Source organism: Schistocerca piceifrons, chromosome 2, assembly GCF_021461385.2.
Source record: "Schistocerca piceifrons isolate TAMUIC-IGC-003096 chromosome 2, iqSchPice1.1, whole genome shotgun sequence".
In the NCBI taxonomy this organism is placed as follows: Eukaryota; Metazoa; Arthropoda; class Insecta; order Orthoptera; family Acrididae; genus Schistocerca; species Schistocerca piceifrons.
The window spans coordinates 480,752,358-480,774,220 of NC_060139.1; the positions used below are offsets into that span (position 1 = coordinate 480,752,358).

General features: G+C 42.7%; 1 protein-coding gene across 1 annotated transcript in view; it reads right to left on the bottom strand.

The window, feature by feature from the left end:
* Positions 1 to 21,863, bottom strand: part of LOC124777269 (nose resistant to fluoxetine protein 6-like) — a 189,703-nt gene that overhangs the window by 130,410 nt on the left and 37,430 nt on the right. The window contains exon 2 of the mRNA XM_047252601.1: positions 7,124 to 7,285. Within this exon, the coding sequence (XP_047108557.1) occupies positions 7,124 to 7,285 (162 nt within the window). The remainder of the gene's footprint in view (positions 1 to 7,123; positions 7,286 to 21,863) is intronic.

Consider the following 21,863-nt stretch of genomic DNA (forward strand, 5'->3'; position numbering starts at 1 on the left):
TGAGACGATTAACATGACTGTAGTGTATTATGTATGTATATAAACCGGCTGTAAAAAGATAGTGAAAACTGAGAGTGACATATAAAAAACTGTAGAAATGTGCGACAAACCACCGACAGATGCACTACCATTGCAGCAGCCAGAGAACACATACAGGAGCACAGGCTTTGCAATTAATGAAGGTGCTCGGAACTTGAGAGCAAAGTAGTTAGTGGTAGTCTTAGTAACTTAAATAGGATCTGACTGCTTTTATGTTCCGTGGTGCTTGAAGGTGAGCACTAGTGGCTCGAAACGTGTCACAAATAAATTCATGTTACAAAATTAATAATCCACAAACATTGTAACTGGGTGCAATATACAGGGGGTTAGGGGTAAAAGTGCAGATACTGTTATCATTGGTACCTTGACATGCACCAACGTCACTGTGTTTGTTGTTTTTTTCTCTACGTATAACAATCTTCACGCAAACTCGTCACATAATTTACTACCTGATGTTTTCTGTACAGTCGTAGCTGCACCACCAAGTGGACTATACCTGTCAGTATAGACTAACCGTTTTGCGTCCACGCATCCTCACTGTAACACCCGACATGCTGCCCAGGGGGAAACAAGCATTAATGGCTTGCTCTGCCACATACACTTATAGGTAGGTACTAACCAACTTAAAAACATACTACTCCTAATAGCTATAATTACCTGCAAAAAAAGTAAATACTGATGAAATTTTGTTCAGTACAGTGTCCTCATTGACCAATAAAAATATCAACGTTTATACTCATAACACCCTATTTTCACACAAGCTTCCATTAACTCAACCAACTTTTTTAAAGTTTATCTGGTCTTACATGATGGTGAACGGTAAGATCGATACAACAGTACACCAAAAGTACGAGACTCTCTGGCTCCTCTGATTTCAAAGATGCCAAAAATGAGTTAACAGACAACGGGGTATAGATGTAGATGTGGATATACAGCTAGCATGTCTTGAGTTACAGCTTCCACAGCTGCTGTTACGCGATGTCTCAGATCATTCATTGTTGTTGGTAACGGAGGTACATAAACAGAGTCTTTTATAAACCCCCATAAGAAATAGTCACGTACAGTCAGCTCCGGTGACCTTGGAGGCCAGTAGTGTAAGGTTGAATCATTTCATTCAGTGCGACAGATGCATCGTTCAGTAATCCTTTGATTTAAAAATTCCCGCACTTCCAGATGCCATTGTGGCGGTGACCCATCCTGTTTGTAAATGAAGTCCCCAGAATTAGTCTCGAACTGTGGGAAAATAAAGATCTCAAGTATATGGAGATGTGTGCTTCCTGTAACACTATTCTCGGCAAAGAAAAATTGACTATACACCTTTTCCAGTGAAACTGCGCAAAACACATTAAATTTTGGAGAGACCCTCTCATGTTGTACAACTTCATGTAGTTGTTCCGAACCCCATATTCTCCCATTTAAATGGAATGTTGTCTCGTCACTAAACACTAAACATGGAAGACAACTGTCATCCTCCATCTTGCCAGGAACGAAATTACAGAACTCCACACGTTGTTGTTTGTCACCTTCACAAAGAGCTTGCAGCAGCTGAATTTTGTATGGGTTCACGTGTAAACGCCGACGCAGCACACACCAGATGCATATCGAGGGTATGTTGAGTTGTCGAGCTGCACGGCGAACGGATTTCTGCGGACTCCTTATAAAACTGTGAACTATGACGGATGCGTTCGACTTCCGGTCAGACACTCGGTGACGGCTCGGCGAGTTGCCTGTACACAAAAAACTCGTTTCTCGGAATTATTCATGCCATCGTCTAATGCTCTACGCTGTAGGAGGATCCACACCATACCTAATACGAAAGTCGCAGTGAACAGTTATTACTGACCCGCACTGCGCAAAACGTAGAACAGAAAACGCTTTCTGTTATCCCTGCATCATTTTTACCAGAACTGAAGTTGGCGCACACTGCTGCTACCTGGAGGAACCATATAAAACTCGTTGAGTCTGCTCTGGTACGTTGTTCACGCAATTACCTCAAATAACATAATAGTTATAATTCTTCTAAAAATCGGATGATTCTCTTTGATACACCCTATATTCTACAGAATAAGCAGAACCAAAAGAATGTTGTGCAACGACAAGTAGATTTGCTCGTCTGTTGTAAGCGTATGTACGCTTATACTTTACACATCGGCCATCTACAGCCCTGAGTAAAATATGACTTACCACGAGTTCATAGTATACGGAAGACAGCCATCTCATGTAAACACAGATCTTCCTTTACAGAACTTAAACAGGGCCTAATCTTCGATGGTAGTCAGAAAACAAACTCTACGTTTTCACAGAACACGACAAATTCTATTGGATATGCAACCTGCGTAAGGCAAAAAGGCCGTAGACTTAGGTGGCATCTCGTTGTTTTCATGATTCACCTGTTTCACTACCGGTCGATAGCGCAAAGCTTTTTGTGTCTGATTTGTCCATCACTAAACTTTCTGGCGGAAGGTGATTTCGAGGTGGACTAACTTAGCTGACAAACGTTCATCGTCTTAGATGGCGTGGCCCTACGAACCAAGATACGTAAAGTTGGATGGTGACAAGAATTAGCCTGAAGGTGCAAATCAGTGTGAGTTGGTTTTGTATAAACAGCATGTCCCAACGTGCCGTTAACTTCCTCCTCACGAACGCATCAAAGAAGGTAAGGCAGCTATCCTTTTCCACCTCCATAATGAAGCGAATATTCAGTTGGATCAGATCAGATGTTCCGAAAAGTTGCTCAAATTCTCATTCCAAAGAGACCATACGACTAGAGTACCGTCTACAGATCTAAAAAAAGCATGCAGGTTTCAATGCTGCCGGCTTCAGGGCACGTTCCTCGAAATCTTCCAACGCGGATTGGCAATAATGGATGACAAAGCATTTCCCATCGCAACTCCACATGTCTGCTCATAGAACTGGTCATTGAATAAAAAGGAGTTGGTAGTCAACACACAATGAAATACTTTAGTTAACTCAGCACCATACCTAACCTCAGTTAACAGTAACGAATCAGACAGAGGAACGCAAATAAAGAGAGAGACCAGATCAGAACTTGTTAAAGTATTAGAGTCATTCAAATGCGGTCCTCTAATCTTCGTACGAAATCCTCCGAGTTCTTCACGTACAAACCGAACTACTGGAGACTCCAGCAGAAAGGCACTAAGCTACAAAATATGTCGGTACGTCAGTGTTAAGTATCTCCAGAAGGCCACATATTCTAGGTGGGACAGCACAAGATGAGTAAGACCTTAAAGTCTCTTGCGACATGGAACTTCCCTTCAGGAGGTTTTACTCTTTCTCTCAACACATTACGTCGTTATTGAGTCCGCGCTACACTGGAACAGATAGGAAACACATCTTTTGAACGCAATCCTGTTTGCCCGACACAACAGTAGCACTGCCCTCTTCTGCTTGATGAAAGCAAACAAGCCCATTCAGCTGTTGTAATACACTCTACAGGAAAAAAAGGAAAAAAAGACACATGACGAAGGAATTGTACGAATTGGAAGATCTATTCAAGAGAAAAACCTTCACAAATTGAGCAAATCAATAACGAGTTTATGCAAGCAGTTACTCGGCTTGGCCTTGATTGATAGAATTTTTGGATGTCCTGTGTCGTGTCGGAGTTTGTTCAACTGGCTCGTTGTTAGATCGTCAGAATCACGAGATGGTTCGAGATCTCTGCCTATAATGCTTCAAACTTTCGCAATTGGGAAGAGATTCGGCAACCTTGCTGGCCAAGACCGGTTTGGTAAGCACATATAGAAGCAGTAGAAATTCGGTCGTGTGCGGGTGGGCATTATCTTGCTGAAATGCAAGTCCAGGGCGGCGTACCATGAAGAGCAACAAATCGGGGCGTGAATATCGTTGACGTACCACTGTGCTGTAAGGGTGCTGCGGATGACAACCAAAGACGTCCTACCATGAAAAGAAATAGCACCCCAGACGATCATTCCTGGTTGTCGGGCCATATGGTGGGCGACAATCAGGTTGGTATCCCACCGCTGTCCAGGACGTCTCCAGACACCTCTTCGGCCTGAAATATCATTGAAGAGAGTAGAATTGTCTTCAGTGATGCGTCCTGCTTCGAATTGTGCCCCAATGACCAGCGAAGACATATCTGGAGACGCCCTGGACAGTGTTGGAATACTAATCTGTCACACACCACACGGACTGACAACCAGGAATGATTTGTTTATTTGTTCGTATATATCTCTTTTTCAGTACATATATCGTACACAGGATATTGGATCTTTTTATCTATTGGTTTTTGAAATGTGCAACAAACATTATTTAAATTTTTATAACAAATTCGATCTATACAGTTAATAATTATAAATTTTTAAAAATACTGTATATTTATCACTTATTTCTACAATTAAAGATACCAATTACATTTTTTCTTGCATAAGGTACTGTGAGATTGAATAGTAGCAGATTTTCAGAATGTAGGCTGTCACAGACTTTTTAAAGCTCTGTAGCTCAGGAAGAGATTTTATGTATCTTGGTAATCTGTTGTATAGTTTTGTTCCTGCATGAAATACACCTTTTTGGCACAATGTGGTGTTACAATGATTAACATGTTTGTCACTGTCTGACCTTGTACTGTAATCATGGACACTTTTGTTTTGAGGAAAACGGTTTTCTTTTCTCAGTATACTTTTTTTGACATGCATGACTACTTCCAGTATATAAATGCAGGGAAGGGGTAGGATCTATAGAGCCTTAAAGAAAAGTTTGCATGGTTTTCTGCTGCTCACTTGTTTTATTATTCTTATAATTGCCTTTCGTTTCCTGCAAACTGTTATTGACTGGTGTACATTTCCCCAGAAAATGATACCATACTTCAGTACTGAATGTACACAAGCAAAATATACAGCACTAACTGTTTCTGCACTAGTATTGTTGCAAAGAATTCTTACTGCATAGCTCATTTGTGCTAGTTTTGAATTTAAGGGTGTGATATGAGTGCTCCATTTAAGATTTTCCTGGATATGGATCCCAAGAAATTTAGTTTCATTGACAGCGCTAATGTTTTGGTTATCTATACATACTGTGGGTTGTGCCACATTTTTTTTTTTGATTGGTGTGGAAATTCATGAGTACCTTTTTTTGGGGATTAGCTATTAACTTGTTTCTGGTAAACCATTCAGACACTCGTTTTGTAATTTCTTTTGCAGATGCAGTAAGATTTTCATCTTTATTCCCTTCAATCAATAGACTGGTGTCATTTGCAAACAGTACTGGTTCAGAATCCCTAGCATGTGACGCGAAATCCTTAATGTACACCAAAAAATGAAAGGGACCCAAAGTGGAACCCTGTGGAACACCATGACTTAGTCCACATGGTTCTGAAAGGTGTATCTAGAGTTAATTTCCTTCCATGTACTTAATTTCAGTTACCTGAGAGTGATATTCCAAATATGATTTAATCCATTGATATGGCACATCTCTTACACTACACTTTCAAGCTTCCTCAAGACCACAAAATGATCAATCACATCAAATGCTTTTGTTAGGTCCAAGAATAAACCTGCGGTCGGCAACGCCATATAAAACAACAAGCGTCTGACGCAGTTGTTAGATCGGTTACTGCTGCTTCAGTGGCAGGTTATCAAGATTTAAGTGAGTCTGAACGTGGTGATAGAGTCGGCGCACGAGCGATGGGACACAGCACGTCTGATGTAGAGATAAAGTGGGAATTTTCCCGTACGACCATTTTACGAACGTGCCGTGAATATTCGGAATCCGGTAAAACATCAAATATCTGACATTGCTGCTGTCGCAAAAAGATCCTGTGAGAAGGGGACCGCCAGCCGGTGTGGCCGAGCGGTTCTCGGCGCTACATTCTGGAACCGCACGACCGCTACGGTCGCAGGTTCGAATCCTGCCTCGGGCATGGATGTGTGTGATGTCCTTAGGTTAGTTAGGTTTAAGTAGTTCTAAGTTCTAGGGCACTGATGACCTCAGATGTTAAGTCTCATAGTGCGCAGACCCATTTGAACCATTTTTTGAAGAAGGGGATCAATGACGACCGAAGAGAATCGCTCAACGTGACAGAAGTGCAACCTTTTCCGCAAATTGCTGCAGATTTCAATGGTGGGCCATCAACAAGTGTCAGCGTGCGAACCATTCAATGAAACATCATCGATATGGGCTTACGGAGCCGAAGGCCGACTCGTGTACCCTTGACCACGGCATGAGACAAAGCTTTACGCCTCGCCTGGGCCCGTCAACACCGACGTTAGACTGATGATGACTGGAAACATGTTGTCTGATCGAAAGAGTCTCGTTTCAAATTGTATCGAGCGGATGGACGTGTACAGGTATGGAGACAACCTCATGAATCCATGGACCCTTCATGTCAGCAGGGGACTGTTCAAGCTTAAGGAGGCTCTGTAGTGGTGTGGGGAGTGATATGGGACCCCTGATAAGCCAAGATACGACTATGACAGGTGACACGTACGTAAGCATCCTGTCTGGTCAGCTACATCCATTCATGTCTATTGTGCATTCCGACGGACTTGGGCAGTTCCAGCAGGACAATGCGACACCCACCACGTCCAGAATTGCTATAGAGCACTTCCAGGAACACACATCTGAGTTTAAACACTTCCGCTGGCCACCAAACTCCCCAGATTCTGGGACACCTTGCAACGTGATGATCAGGAGAGTTCTTCACCCGCTCGTACTCTTACGGATTTATGGACTGCCCTGCAGGATTCATGGTGTGTTCCCTCCAGTGCTACTTCAGACGTTAGTCGAGTCCATGCAACGTTGTGTTGCGGCTGTTCTGCGTGCTCGCGGGTGCCCTACACGATATTAGGCAGGTGTATCAGTTTCTTTGGTTCCCCGTGTATATGAATATGTATTTTTGAGGTTGTTTATATACGTGTGTCCTGGACATTAAGGCAAGGTAGTTCGATATCTCCTCAAAAGCTGAGTCGATGTGCTAAGAGCCAAGAAGGGGTTGTCAGTTACGTCTGTGAAGTCTGTATGAGTAGTGCGAGTTGTAGCAGTGTGAGCTGCAGCAGTTGAGAGCGTCGTTAGCAGCAGTAGCGGGTCAGGCCAAACACGGAGTACTCACTCTGCACGGCCCAGAGGGTGAAGTTGCGCAGCGCGTCCAGGTAGCGGCTGTAGTCCCGTCCGCAAGCAGAGCCCGCGTGCAGCTGCGCCGCCGCCGCCGCCACGGCGAGCGGAAGGTCAGGCAGCGTGCGGGTTGCATACCGTCCAGGCTCCGAGACGTTAACTGCAAAGAGCGACACATTTACATGACACCGCCGCTGGTACACATAAACGTTTCCGAGCATCGGAATACTGACAAAGGCACCGAAAAATACGAAAAGGGTAGAATTATGACATTCACCGTTAAAATTGGAATCTCTAAAAATCATTAAACAAACATACGCTAAGGAATTGACATATTATTTTATTCATAGCTGTTATTTTTCATCAGATATGTTACAGATATTTTAGAATAGAATTCAGTCTTCAATTCTAAATATATCTATCATGGTACTATGTTCCCGTGAAGAAGACACTGACACCTACGAAACAAATACTAAGTAAGTTTCTGTAATATACTTCTTATACTTAACATAAACATATGGCCGAGGTCTAAAGATTCATAATATCGATAATTTTGCAGAGTTATGAAGATGACAAATTAATTAGTCGAAACCTTAGACCTCGGCCATATGTTTATGTTAAGTATAAGAATTATATTACAGAAACTTACTTAGTATTTGTTTAGTAGGTGTCAGTGTCTTCTTCACGGGAGCATAGTACCATGATACGTCTAAAAAATGAACGTATTGTATGTGATTATTGTAAACACAAATTGAGAGACTGATAATTTACAGTAACTGAACCACGATCTATGCACATGTCAAGCTGTTGCACCAGTGGCGAGGAACGTCCATACATTAGGAAGAACATGGCACATAGTTCTAATGTACAGGATGATTCTTATTAACGTTTAAAAACCACCAGAGCAACGTAGATGACGCTGATGTAACTAATTTAATAAAAGACACATGTCTGGAAATACTCCACAAGTGGAATGGCTCTGAGCACTATGGGACTTAACATCTATGGTCATCAGTCCCCTAGAACTTAGAGCTACTTAAACCTAACTTACCTAAGGACATCACACAACACCCAGTCATCACAAGGCAGAGAAAATCCCTGACCCAGCCGGGAATCGAACCCGGGAACCCACAAGTGGATAACAAATGTTAAACATGTGACGTCACCAGATGACGTACCATGCTGCACGAGCAGTGGTTGGGTTTGTCGATCCTACTCTCGTCGGTACGGGGCACTGTTACGTACCGCTCCGCTAGATTTTCTGTTTTAGTGTCGTTTGAAGGAGCTAGTTCACAGCACCCCAGTAGAGTCCACAATGGACATCATGACTCACACAGCCGTTGCCGCTGCGGTGATCCAAAATACGGAGGATATTTTCGAGCGCGTGCTTGAATGTATGATTGAGTGATGCATTATTTTCAAGCAAAAGGTGCAAATTTTGAAAACATTTTGTAAATGTGATCCGTTGTATAAGCAGAAGTTACAGAATTATTTCCTCACCGTAACCAAGCAAAAACTGTTTTGTATTTGTTTCCTTTTTTCCCTTGTTATTTTGTTCACCGACATTATTTGATAAAGAAAACGTAGGTCATTTACAGCTAGCGAAGCAATTCGGAAGCTTATAAACGTTTACTTGTGACGCAATACAACAGGTTTTTGTTGTACCGTACTTTCCAATAAGCCAGGGGAGACTGCTAAACCGGTAAAGAAAATAATAAATCTTACCTCAATGTAAACACATAACTGTCTAAGACAGTGCAAAAAATATTGCCTGGCAGACGAACCCTGAGCCCCACGATGTAAAGTCGCTCATGTACGCTCGGAGCCACACCGACGTGAGTACTTGACTTGGGCTGGGATGACCAGGTGCCACAGGTCGATAGGCTCAACCGCTGCACGTGCGGTGACGTACGTCACCTGGTGGCCTCGCATGCTCAACATCTGTCATTCACTTTTCGGATATGTCCCGACATTTGCAGCCCCATGTGCCTTATATTGATTACACGTCTCAGTGTCTTCTACGTCGCTTCGGAGGTTTTTAAATGTTAATAAGAATCAACCTGTGTAAAAGGAATGGACTGAGTTCCACTTTTTATAAGAAATGCTATGCAATCAAAATAGTGGCTATTTTTTAGTGAAAATTGTTCACTCAATAAACGTTTTGAATTTAGGTGGGAATGCTTGTGTACTTCACGTTATTCTAAACGTTTCATTTTGCAGCCCTTGTCAATCACATGCAAAAATTATTATAGTAAGAGAGGATAGATGAAGAAGAATGTCTATCGCGATTTTGATATGTTCTGCGAAAGCTGACTTATATGAATTCTCGCCGTCTTTGTTGAGCAAGTCCTCACGAAAGCGGGTCTTAAATGTCCCTCTGTCTGTCCTACATATAACATGTGAAAACTAGCCCATTCCTTACATTAATCCATGTTTACATTAATCACACACAATATATATATATATATATATATATATATATATATATATATATATATATATATATATATATTGGACATACCATGCTATTATGCTTCTTTGAAGAAGATACTGACATCTACCAAACCAATACTACGTAAATTTCTGTAATACACTGCTTGTAATTCACATAAATGTAAGCCAAGGTCTAAGCATTTATAATATTCTTGATTTTGTAGGTTTGTGAAAATGGCAAATCAATTTGTCCAAACCGGTAAAGCTAAATAAAATATATTTGCAACTGACGAGTGAATGTTATTCTGGAGTTGACGTATATTTATGTGTTTGAAACTTTAACTTATCACTGGCATACCACTTGTAAAACATACAAAATATGTGGGGCTGAAAAATATCTGCTACAATTCAAGTAAATGCTCTTTTTAATATATATACGAAATACAAATAAACACTTGCTAATTCGCTGATGTGCAGTTAATTGAAGTATGTATGAAGACGAAAATAAACTGCAAATCCCTGTTCACAAACTGAGCTTACTGTGTCAAGAATGCTATATGCAGATCTCTATTGATAAGACAAAAGTAGAGGAGTCGAACGTATACGATAAAATATGTTGCTTATGGCAGGATAATAGAACTAGTAGAAACATATATAATTTGGAAATAAAAAAAGCTACCTAGATGTTCAAGAGATAGAAAGTTAGCAAAAGGCCAATATATGTGTGCCGCTGTAAACAGAATTTTAACGAATAAAGTGAGGAAAGGAACTAAAATTAAATTTAATAAAAGTATGGCAGTTCCTCTACTTCTTTACGGCAGTGAAATCTAGAGATTTACCAAATGACAGAGAGGAAGATTGAATCATATCAACGTACACTGATGAACAAGAACATCGTGACCACCGACCTATTATAGATACAAACCTTTACAGACGATAGCAGCGTTACCTGGCGAGGAATGACTGTTAGTGAGACACATGCACGGTACATTTAGTACGTAGAATGGGGAAGGCGTGCTATCTATCTGAGTTTGACCGAGAACAGAATGCAATGGCCCGGACGCTTGGCACGAGCATTGCGGAAACTGCGCGACTTGTCGGGTGTTAGAAGAGTGCTGTGGCAAGTGCCTTCAACACGTGGCGAAACCACAGTGAAACCAAGTCCAGACGCCGTGGGGCTGGGCGTCCGCCCTTCATTACCGATGTCGGACATCGTAGGCTGGGCAGGCTGGTAAACTGTGGCAGAACTAACATCAGACTTCAATGCTGGGCAGAGTACAAGTGTGTCTCAACACACAGTGCACCGAATACTCCTAACGAAGGGGTTCCGCAGCCGATGACCCATGCGTATGACAATGTTAACACCATGACATCGGCAATACGGCTGAATTTGGCATGTGACCTTCGGCACTGGACGTTGACGCAGTGGCAGAGCGGTGCATGATCTGATGAATCCCGATACCTTCTTCATCATGCCGATGGGAGAGCGCACCGCTCCTTGACACGTGTATTGCTGCCCCATTATGCGCTAGGGAACATTCACATGGGCGTCCATGGGTCCAGTGGAGCTCGTGCGAGGCACCATGATGGCCAAGGAGTATCGTACACTGGTTGCAGACGACGTACACCCGTTCATGACGATCATATTTCCCGACGGCAGTGGCATTTTTCAATAAGTTAATGCGCCATGCCACAAGACTAGGAGTGTGATGGAGTGGTTCGAAGAACACAGAGCGAGTTCCAGTTGCTGTGTTGGCTCTCCACCTCGCCAGATCTGAAACCGATCGAACACATCTGTGATGTGATTGAACATGAGGTCAGAGCTCATCGTCCGCCTCCCCGGAATTCACGGGAATTAGGTGGCTTGTGTGTGCAGATGTTGTGCCAACTCCCTCCAGTGACCTACCAAGACCTCAGAGCTTCCACGCCACGACTCGTCGCCACTGTTATCCGTGCCAAAGGAGGACGTACAGGCTATTAGATAAGTGGCCGTAATGTTCTGGCTGCACAGTGTATGAGTGTTCAAATGGAAGTGTATGAAAAGCCGTAACAACCAAAACGGTTGAAATTTGGACGTGCCACTTTGGAATAACGCAGTGAGACATCTAGGAACGTCACCTCCCTTTACAAAATTCAAAGCTGTGTCCTCGGCGCGCAAGGTGACGCTAATCGTCTTTTTCGACGTCCAAGGTCCGATGCTCATCGAATTCCACGAGTTCGGAAAAACCATTAATAGTGACATGTACTGTGAAATGCTCCGTAGCCTACGCAAGTTCATGAAGAGCAAACAATCTGGGCTGATCACGGAGGGGGTGATTCTCCCCCACGGTAAAGCGCGTCGGCACATCTGCAAAGTCACACAAAGTGTAATGGTCAAATTCAAGTGGGAGCAGCTTGAGTCTCACTCCTGCTGCCCGAACATACTGCTCTGCGGCTTCCGTGTGTTTCGTCCTCTAAACAAAACATCTCAAAGGGAGATCACTTCAGCTCGGACGACTAACTGTAGAACACAGCGGAGGACTGCCTCCTGTCCAGCCACAGCAATTCCGGGAACGGGGAGTCTTTTGGCTCGTGAAACAGGGGAATCGTTGTGATCTGGCCTCTGATGATTACTTTTGAATAAAGACTTCATTACACTCACAGTGTTGTTCCATACCTTTCATTTTGAACATTCCTCATAGATTCCTAAAAGCCATGAATGAATGTAATAATTTAACTAAAATTTTAAAAATGTGTATATTATAAAAGGGTCAAGAGTTGATGCAATAAAAGATGTAACAGATAAATATAGATTTAAATGGGATGAGAGTATGGGATGACTGTCAGATTGGCGATTACGAATAGAACTCATGAAATGTGTAACACATGGAAAAAGAAGTACTGGAAGAGCCAAGAAGAGATAGCATGAATAAAACTGACCTACAAAGACGAAGCATATAAGTACGATGGTGATGAGGGATTTTTCCTGTTAGAATTGTAACAAATTTAAAAATGAAAAACATTGAAACGTGTTGGTTCCGCTGGTTTTTATTTTATTTTATTTTTTTTTTTTTTTTTTTTTTTTTTACTGCAAGCAGCTTTGGGTTATTAGGGCAAGGTAGCGGTTGCAAACGAAAATCGTATTGTAATAAATAAATTTTTCGAAAAAACGCAACTTGCGTGCTTTGTGCGCACTAAAAATAAGTTTTTTGGAATATTATTAAAAATTTGAGTAGACCTCGTGTCTTTGGGTCTTTACGTGGTTCTATTGAGAAGTGAATTTTACTGACGCTAGTGCTAATCAAGGAATATTCACAGCATTTATTTCTGATGTTACATATCGCATTAAAACTATTATTTTAATTTACTTACGTGTTCTAGTTTCTTATCTTCTCTGCCAGAGCCGGCCGGTGTGGCCGAGCGGTTCTAGGCGCTACAGTCTGGACCCGCGCGACCGCCACGGTCGCAGGTTCGAATTCTGCCTCGGGCATGGATGTGTGTGATGTCCTTAGGTTAGTTAGGTTTAAGTAGTTCGAAGTTCTAGGGGACTGATGACCTCAGCAGTTAAGTCCCATAGTGCTCAGAGCCATTTCAACCATTTTTCTCTGCCAGAATTAACTGAACTGAGAACCTCAAGATTTACGTCCCGATGAAGAAGACGAAAGAGCCACGTAGGTTTCTCTAGGAGATCACCGTACCTATTGCAAAATAGATTAGGGGAAGGAAAAGTAGGGTTAGCCGTTCCGTAGACGACAAGGTCATTAGAGAGGGAACGCTAGCTCGACCCGGGGGTGACGGAGAAGGAAATCGGCGGTGTCCACATCAAAGAAAACACTCCTGCATTTGCCTTCTACGTTTTAAGTAAACTGTGGAAAAAGAAAATCTGGCGCCCAGACGGGGACTTGGACTGCCATCGTTCCGAATGCGAAACTAGTGCCTTACTACTGCGCCACCTCGCTTGGTCGAGCATATCGGAATTAAAAGTTGTCACTGTACAGTTTTGTGAATGATTATGCCGTCTTATTCCGAATCGTAATTTTAGCTGCATTAATTTCTCGTGGATTGCAGAGTGACAGATCTAGTATTACAGCTGTATTCAGGCATTACGGGCTGTTATTACATAAAACATAGGCTGCATGGAAGGGCCTTGCATTCCCATGGCTGGGATGTAAATCAAGGGTATGTGGGGCCAAGTGCCCATGAGAACCATTGCAAATCGAGTAAGCGATACTATTAAGAAATGTATAAACTGCTGTTAGTAAAATAATTAGCAAATAAGCGTAATAGTGGCACAAGCCATATTAATATCTAGGTAATGGATAATAATGTATTTTTATCCTCTTCTTCTGAGTTTCTCACAAATGGAGAGAGTCAGCTGATGGTCCATATATGACTTGCAATTTATTTGTTTATATACTTCTTTTCTTTATGCTTAGCCTCGCGTTGTCTAAGGAACCTTGTCACGGTTTGCGCGGCTCCCCTCGTCCTCCCTCGGGCATGGGTTTGTGTTGTCCTTTGCGTAAGTTAGTTTAAGTCAGATTAAATAGTGTGTAAGCCTAGGGACCGATGACCTCAGCAGCTTGGTCTCATAGGAACGTACCACAAATTTACAAATTCCCTTCACGATTACTCTACGGTTTGGCGCATTTCTATCGTGTCAGACGACTGTGTACCAACTGTAAAGTAATAAAATCAAATCTTGGCGACAAATCTAATTACTTATCTAAATCAGATACACTTTAGGAACCGAGATGGTGCATTCATAATAATGGGCAATAATCTTAAATTAACTGAGCAGAAACTGTCTGCATCTGAACTGTTTGGGCAAAAACAATAAAACTTTAAAGGATATTATCTAATTTATTGTTGGATCCTTCTATCAGTCTTATCTGTAAAGCTGACTGACAACTTCAGAGATAATCTCAGTTCATTAGCACGGCTGAAACCAGGCCTTAGCATACTAATTGGACAACTTTTAAGTACTTCACAATAGACTGGGAAAAGCAAGTTCGTAAATGGAGGACAAAAGAAAACTTCCCGCCAAGTTGTTGTTAAAGGTGTTTCTGAAAATTACCTTGAGCAGATAATTCAGAATCCTACTTACAGTGGAAACGGCGTATGAGAACGAAGTCTTTCGCAACGGCACTGATATGTAAAGCACTCTCGGTTTCTTTGCAGCGTCAATTCAAGGTAAAATCTCAAACTTTCGACGATAGCCTCCATCGTTATCGTCAGGAGCAACTGACTCTCTTTACTGCTGCTGAGGTGGCCTTATATAGCCGTGGACGGCTTCTGATTGGTCAGCTTGTGATTGGTCGGCGATTACGTACTGCTGTCGCAGACGGTGTCAATGTCTGCGCTGGTGGCGCCAACGCTTCCGTGGGAACGTAAACCATACAAGGATTGTCTCTGCTGCTTCTCTGCATCGAGCGCTCGTTTCCAAGCACCGCTCAGATAGTATCCGGTAGCACGGTTAAAGTTCTACTCGCGCATTCTCATTTCAACAGCCTCCTTAACAACAGAATCCCAGTATATGGAGGCATGGGACAAAATTTTTGTTTCATCAAACAGTATTTTATGTTTCTTCGTGAGGCTGTGCTCCGCAGATGCCGATTTCTCCGGTTCTCTATTTTTAATATGCCGTTGGTGTTCTGCACGGCAGTCGGAAATAGTACGATTGGTCTGACCTATACAATTGCTTCCACACTTACAGGGGATATTATAAATTCCTGAGACCCTGAGGCCGAGACTGTCCTTAACAGGGCTCACCATCTCTTTCTACCCAGGACTCTTCCTGTTTTGCTGGATATAACGCCACAAAAAGGAAGAACCGCAATCGGTGTTTCATCCTGTAAGTGTGCTGTATTTTCACGTTTCCTTTTCTTGGAGAACACTGCCTTTATATCACGTGCACCACAGCCATTCTTTCCGAACACGTACTTCAGATGGTTAATTTCGGACTTCAAGTGGTCCTCGTCAGAAACGGTTTTTGCTATATATACCAATATGTTCAAAACGGCTCTCTTCTGAACGGGATGATGGAAACTCTGTGCATTAAGGTATAAATCGGTATGGCTCGGCTTGCGGTACACAGTGGCCGAGAGGCCTGTCCGCCTGTCGTCGTACTAAAACGTCTGAGAATGGCAACCTTCCTTCCGTCTCCATCTGAACAGTGAACCGGATGTTCGAACGTATTCCTGTTGAGGACACTTTGAAAATGCTGGCAGATCTTTCTCCTCCTGAAACAATAAAGCTGTACTGGCTTGTGATGGCGACCACCTTCTTCTTTTATAAAATGACGGACGGTGTGGCGATGGGTTCTCTGCTGTCTCCACCAGTGGCTAAGTTTTTTATGGAGAATTTTGAGGAACGTGCATTAAAATTGGCTCACCTTCGTCCATCTTTATTTTATCGCTATGTTGACGATACATTTATGGTCTGGCCACACGACGCAGAAGCTCTTGAAAAATTTATAGAACACATGAACAGCATACATCCTAACATCCGGTTCACTATTGAGGTGGAGAAGGAAGGAATGTTGCCATTCTTAGACGTTTTAGTACAACGACAGGCGGACGGACGTCTCGGCCACTCTGTGTACCTCAAGCCGAAGCATACCGATTTATACCTTAATGCACAGAGTTTCCATCATCCTGTTCAGAAGAGAACCAGTTTGAACACGTTGGTATATAGTGCAAAAACCGTTTCTGACGAGGACCACTTGAAGTCCGAAATTAACCATCTGAAGTACGTGTTCCGAAAGAATCACTGTGGTGCACGGGATGAAAAGCAGCGTTTTCCAAGAAAAGGAAACATGAAAATACTGCACAGTTACAGGATGAAACACCGATTGCAGTTCTTCCTTTTTGTGGCGCTTTATTCAACAAAATAGGAAGAGTCCTGGGTAGACTGGGTATAAGTCCTATTTTTCGTCTTCCTAGGAAAAACAAGGAGATGGTGCGCCCTGTTAAGGACAGTCTCGGCCTCAGGGTCTCAGGAATTTATAATATCACCTGTGAGTGTGGAAGCAATTATATAGGTCAGACCAATCGTACCATTTCGGACCGCCGTGCAGAACACCAACTGCATATTAAAAATAGAGAACCGAAATCGGCATCTGCGGAGCAGAGCCTTACGAAGGAACATAAAATACTGTTTGATGAAACAAAAACTTGGTCCCATGCCTCTGCATACTGGGATTTTGTTGTTAAGGAGGCTGTTGAAATGTGAATGAGCGAGAAGAACTTTAACTGTGATAGCGGATACTATCTGAGCGGTGTATGGAAACGAGCGCTCGATGCAGAGAAGCAGCAGAGACATTTCTTGCAGGGTTTACGTTCCCAAGGAAGCGTCGGGGCAACCAACGCACACACTGACACCGTCTGCGACAGCAGTACGTAATCGCCGACCAATCACAAGCTGACCAATCAGAAGCCGTCCACGGCTATATAATGCCACCACAGCAGCAGTAAAGACAATCAGTTGCTCCTGACGATGACGATGGAGGCTATCGTCGAAAGCTTGAGATTTTATCCTGACTTGACGCAGCAAGAAAACTAGCCGTACACTGACGGCTACAAACACATCCGACCTCTTTGTGGAAGATTAGGCAGAGGGTGGAAATAGTGATCGTCACTCACTCGTTTCAGAAAGTATTTCTACGTTACAGAGGACTATAGAAAATAAAGAGAAAAGCGTACACGTTTGTTAAAGTAAGTAAAGAGGAGCCTACCTTATTACTCAGACAGGAATGAAGCCAGGTAATTCGGGAAATGAACTGGGGAGGAACTGAAGCTCAAGTTAAAGCAAAAAGTTCATTAGTTTATACACGGAACAGTTACCCAACAGAAAAATTAAAGACGGTGGAGACAGCAAGCCGGGTAGAAGAAACTGTGTGTTTTCTCCTTAGCAAACAGCGCCAATTGCATGACAGATTCAAAGCCAACTAGAAGTCCGCAGATGTCAATTGAAATATCTTTGCCTACTGGATAAACAATACGTGAAGCCTTCGGTAAATACCATAACAAAATATTTTCGGGAGCTCTCCCAACAACAGACGAAATTTTGGACAAACATCAGCGCTGTGGCGCAAATACTAGCGTCCAAAATTTAGTTATCCTCGTGAGTGGAGACCAGCGACTGAGGAATCTCTTCAGCTGACTGAAATGTAGCCCCTGCCATAGCGGCAGTGCTTCGACCCAAGTAAACGCGATAGAACATCGTAATCAACGTAGCACGTTACCTGTACAGATTCAGAAAAGGCAGTTATATCTGTCAATGTGGTCATGCGGGAACATCCGACAATATTATTTTTGACTGTGACACGTCTAATGGAATTAGAGAGCCTATCGAGTCAAATCAGAGCTTTTACGAATTTACGAACGGTGGACGGTTATGAACAATGTTACTAACATTCTTCCCCGACAGGCGAAAGACAACTAAGCCAGGATGCGGGGCTTAGCGAATCTCATGAACACGGCCTATTACATAAATATAAAGAATAGGCCTACATGCAGCGGTAAATAAATAAGCAGCCTGCTCTCTGGGCTGGGTTTTTGCCGATGGACCATCATATAAGTGGATTTATCACCTGGTCAAGGTAGATCAACACTTGGTGCTGAGATACACTGATTTTGTCCCTGTCGTTCCACAGTCACCTGGAATTCTCCATTGCACCTACGGAAAGATGGGTGGAATCTCTATAGTGCTGTTGATCGTGACGGTTTCCCACTGAGCTGTATGGACTTTCTGCTAACCATGGTCCGTGTAGAGCTGACAAAAGCCTGGCGTGACATGGATACTATAGATCTCTGACTCCTCTCATTGGGCTACATTCACTGTGTAATTGAGGCGAAGTGTTCGTCAAATTCGTCCCAAACATATGTTGATGGGACGTGAGCGGTAACGGATACAGAAATTATGTCTCAAAATGTTTCTTCACAAAGAGAAATCAAGGAATGTTGCCATTACTCAAGTGCAATAAGCAGAGTTGAGTGACGTATTAATCAGTATTAGTAGAACTAAAACACACCGTCGGTCCCTTGAGCGAAAAACGTAATTTCAGTGACTGGAAATAAGGAGAAGTCACACTCATCTATAAAATATTATCTACGAAATTGTCATTCTATATCCTCACCTCTTCTTATACCAGGATTCAGAAAACTATTAGAAGTTCGAACAAAGTAATTTCTCTGTTGAAGCTAGGATGAATTCGAGAAACAACGGCCATTTGAAATGTGCTTAACGTCCCTATATCGCCAGTAAAGATGACCATGTAGATTCGTGTAAAAGCATTAGAATCAATACCACCTGGATGGTTGCTAGCGAAAATATATTTATGTGGGTTATGTACCCCCATATGTAATTCATAGGTCGGAGGAATCTGGCGGAATGAAACCTGACACCCTCAACGTGACGGCCCGTTATGCCAACACTTGATATCCCGCTCAGAAACGCGAGACCTTCACAACAGCACTGGTTCTCGACTCGTCAGAACGAACTGCGGAAACAATGTTTAGCAAACAATTATCGTAGCAGCAGTTGCCTTAACAGTCAGAGAGACGTCACAAGGCGGGAGCAAGAACCCATGATTCTTGTTCACAAGACGCTGTCAGGAAGTGAAACATATACAATGTGACAATGAAAACCGTAACAATGTACAGCTGATTGACGATTTCAGGTGCGCAGTAGCAATAACAAGCGATCAAAGTGTGTTTTGGATTCTATGCTTCCTTAGAAGCATGAGATTAATGACTCAACGGCCTGAAGGTACCTTTTTCGTGCCTAATTAATGAAACAGAAAGGGCAGGAATCTTCTATCCGGCATTGCACAGATACTGTGGTAGGTGGCCTACCTCGCTGGTAACGTAAGAGAGTGAGCTCGTCTTAGTGAGGCACATTCTCTACATTCGCGACGATTCCTCGAGTGTTCCTTTCAGCTAAAGAAATAATGAACAGAAAAAAACAACCAAAAATACTCTGTGAAAATACCGTAAGAGGTGAATGAACTCAAAACGGAAAAAGAAGGAACACCGCCGACGATAAGATTCTCGGTTGTTGCTGTGGCATTTACATGTTGCATCGGACAATGTCCCAAAAACTTCGCAATATATTGACACAACACCTGCTCATCTTCAGGCGACAATCCCCAGCAGGGCACAAATTGTCCTATCGAAACACGTAATATGAATATGCCATGAATTGATCCGTGGAATTTTTTTCCGTTCGGGTATAAAGCATTTTATCCAAATCGCTGCAGTTCCAGCAACATCTGCAACGTCGAGAATGTCTGAAACTTCGCAATTTCTATCTAGTTTGCAACAATTTAATGAGAAACGTGATGTATTCGTTGATTTCTTGAGAACCTACTTCTCTGCAGTGTCGTACTGGTGAGCAGTGTTCACGAGAGTAGCAGAAATTTAGCTCACATCAGTCGAAGATTCTTCGTACAGCTAATAGTCTCGCACAATTGAAAAAGAGAGCAGGTCACTCATATTTACCGAAAAGGTAAAAGGTTTGATGATGTGACGCACAAAATTACAGACTAGTGTTGCTGACGTCCACGTGTTGCAGGATCCTGAAGCGAGATACCATCCGCATGCACTGTACAGTGATCTAAGGGTGTGTAGATAGACGTTGATATAGACATTTACATGCGCACAATTTTTCGATATAAATAGTAACAAATACGTTGGTAACAGTACACTCAGCTTAGGAAATGCTGGGATAAGAGAACATTTAGGATTTCCTCCTTTTCTTACAAAAGCAAACGAGTGGGGGGGGGGGGGGGCTGGTACTGGAGGGAGTGATGTATTGTTGGGCCCGAGTACACTTTGGGACGTAAGTGAATGCGTCATATGAGGCGGTAGCTGTGGCGCACTGTGAAGTCCGCCAGAAAGCCATCACTTGGCTCCTGAGGCACTACGGCGATTAATGTGTGAGGGGCCCAGCACCAGAGGCGGAAGAAAGACGGGCTATGCTCTCCTCGGATTGTGTACCGTCCCTTGACGTGTGGATTGCCGCTCCAGAGAGAGGAATCACCTGCTGGCGGTGCTCGTGACAATGATATTGGTATTTGGTCTTTTTCAACATTTTCTCTTACTTGTTAGTTTAATTTTTCGTTTCGGTTGATGCTCTTCTTTACGTAGTTGATTTTGTATGAGTTTCTATTTAGTGGTAACTGCGTGCTAATAACTACACTGTCGAGCACCCAGAAGGTTTTGTAGCATTAGTCGTTTCCATGTTTTTCCTGGAGACGATAATAACAATAAAGAGCATAGTTTGAACAAAGGACTTTGAGGCAACGCTTGCACACTGCTCAGTTAACACAAAGAGAATCTGATTTCTAGTTGTCAACCTTCTGAGTAACACATAAGAAGGTACACTGTGAAACAAAAAAGGATTGCAATGCTCGGACGATATATACTCTGGAGAAAACAATGAGACTACTTTGGACAAATATTTTAGATACGTATTCAGTGGCTTGAACCTAAGCCTTGCTGAAATAAGTAAAAAAAAAAAAAAAAAAAAAATCCTAAGGCAGGGAAATTCATAAGAGGTCTTGATCTTTGCAGTAGTCTGAATTCCATAATTCCATCAGTGTCAAAAGTCGCGTACTCTATTCAGAGCAAGCAGAATATTAACATCAAAACAATTCAGTTATTCTGTAACTGCAGAAATACACAGTACGGATGCTTGCTTGAGTCATACACAGAAACATGCTTCTACCATAGTTTTTTATTTGTGATTAAACGATTGTGTTCGTGATCTAGTGAGGCTCGCCCCTAATGACGTTGCCCATGATTTATTCAAACGTTAAAAAGGTGAAGTGATGACCACTGCCACCAAACTTCCTTCAGAAACACTCTTCAGATACGCCAACTGGCAGTTGGCAAGAAGGTAGCTAGGAACAGGAGGTATTCAGACAGTTTTACTTTGCATACATGCAATAGATATAACCAACTGTCAGAGTTGAGTGGAGAGGAGCCTCGTGTAGCTGTAGATGTAGGGAACTTGCAGCAGTCCTCAGCAATTAGGAGGCCTAGGTTAGTTGCAAAGTCTACCAGAAAGAAGGTTCTGCTGCTAGGTAGTTCCCACGGTAGAGGTGTGGGCCAGCAGTTGCAGCAAGTGTTAGGGAGTGAGTACCAGGTCACCAGCATTGTGAAGCCTAGTGCAGGGTTGGCTCAGGTGACTGAAAGCATAGGGGAGTTATGTAAGAATTTTACGAAAGAGGATCAGGTAGTGATAGTGGGTGGAGCAGGGAACAGTCTCGATAGGGACAGGGAATATGATGTCAGTGGTGACTTGGTTAAGATAGCTACTCAAAC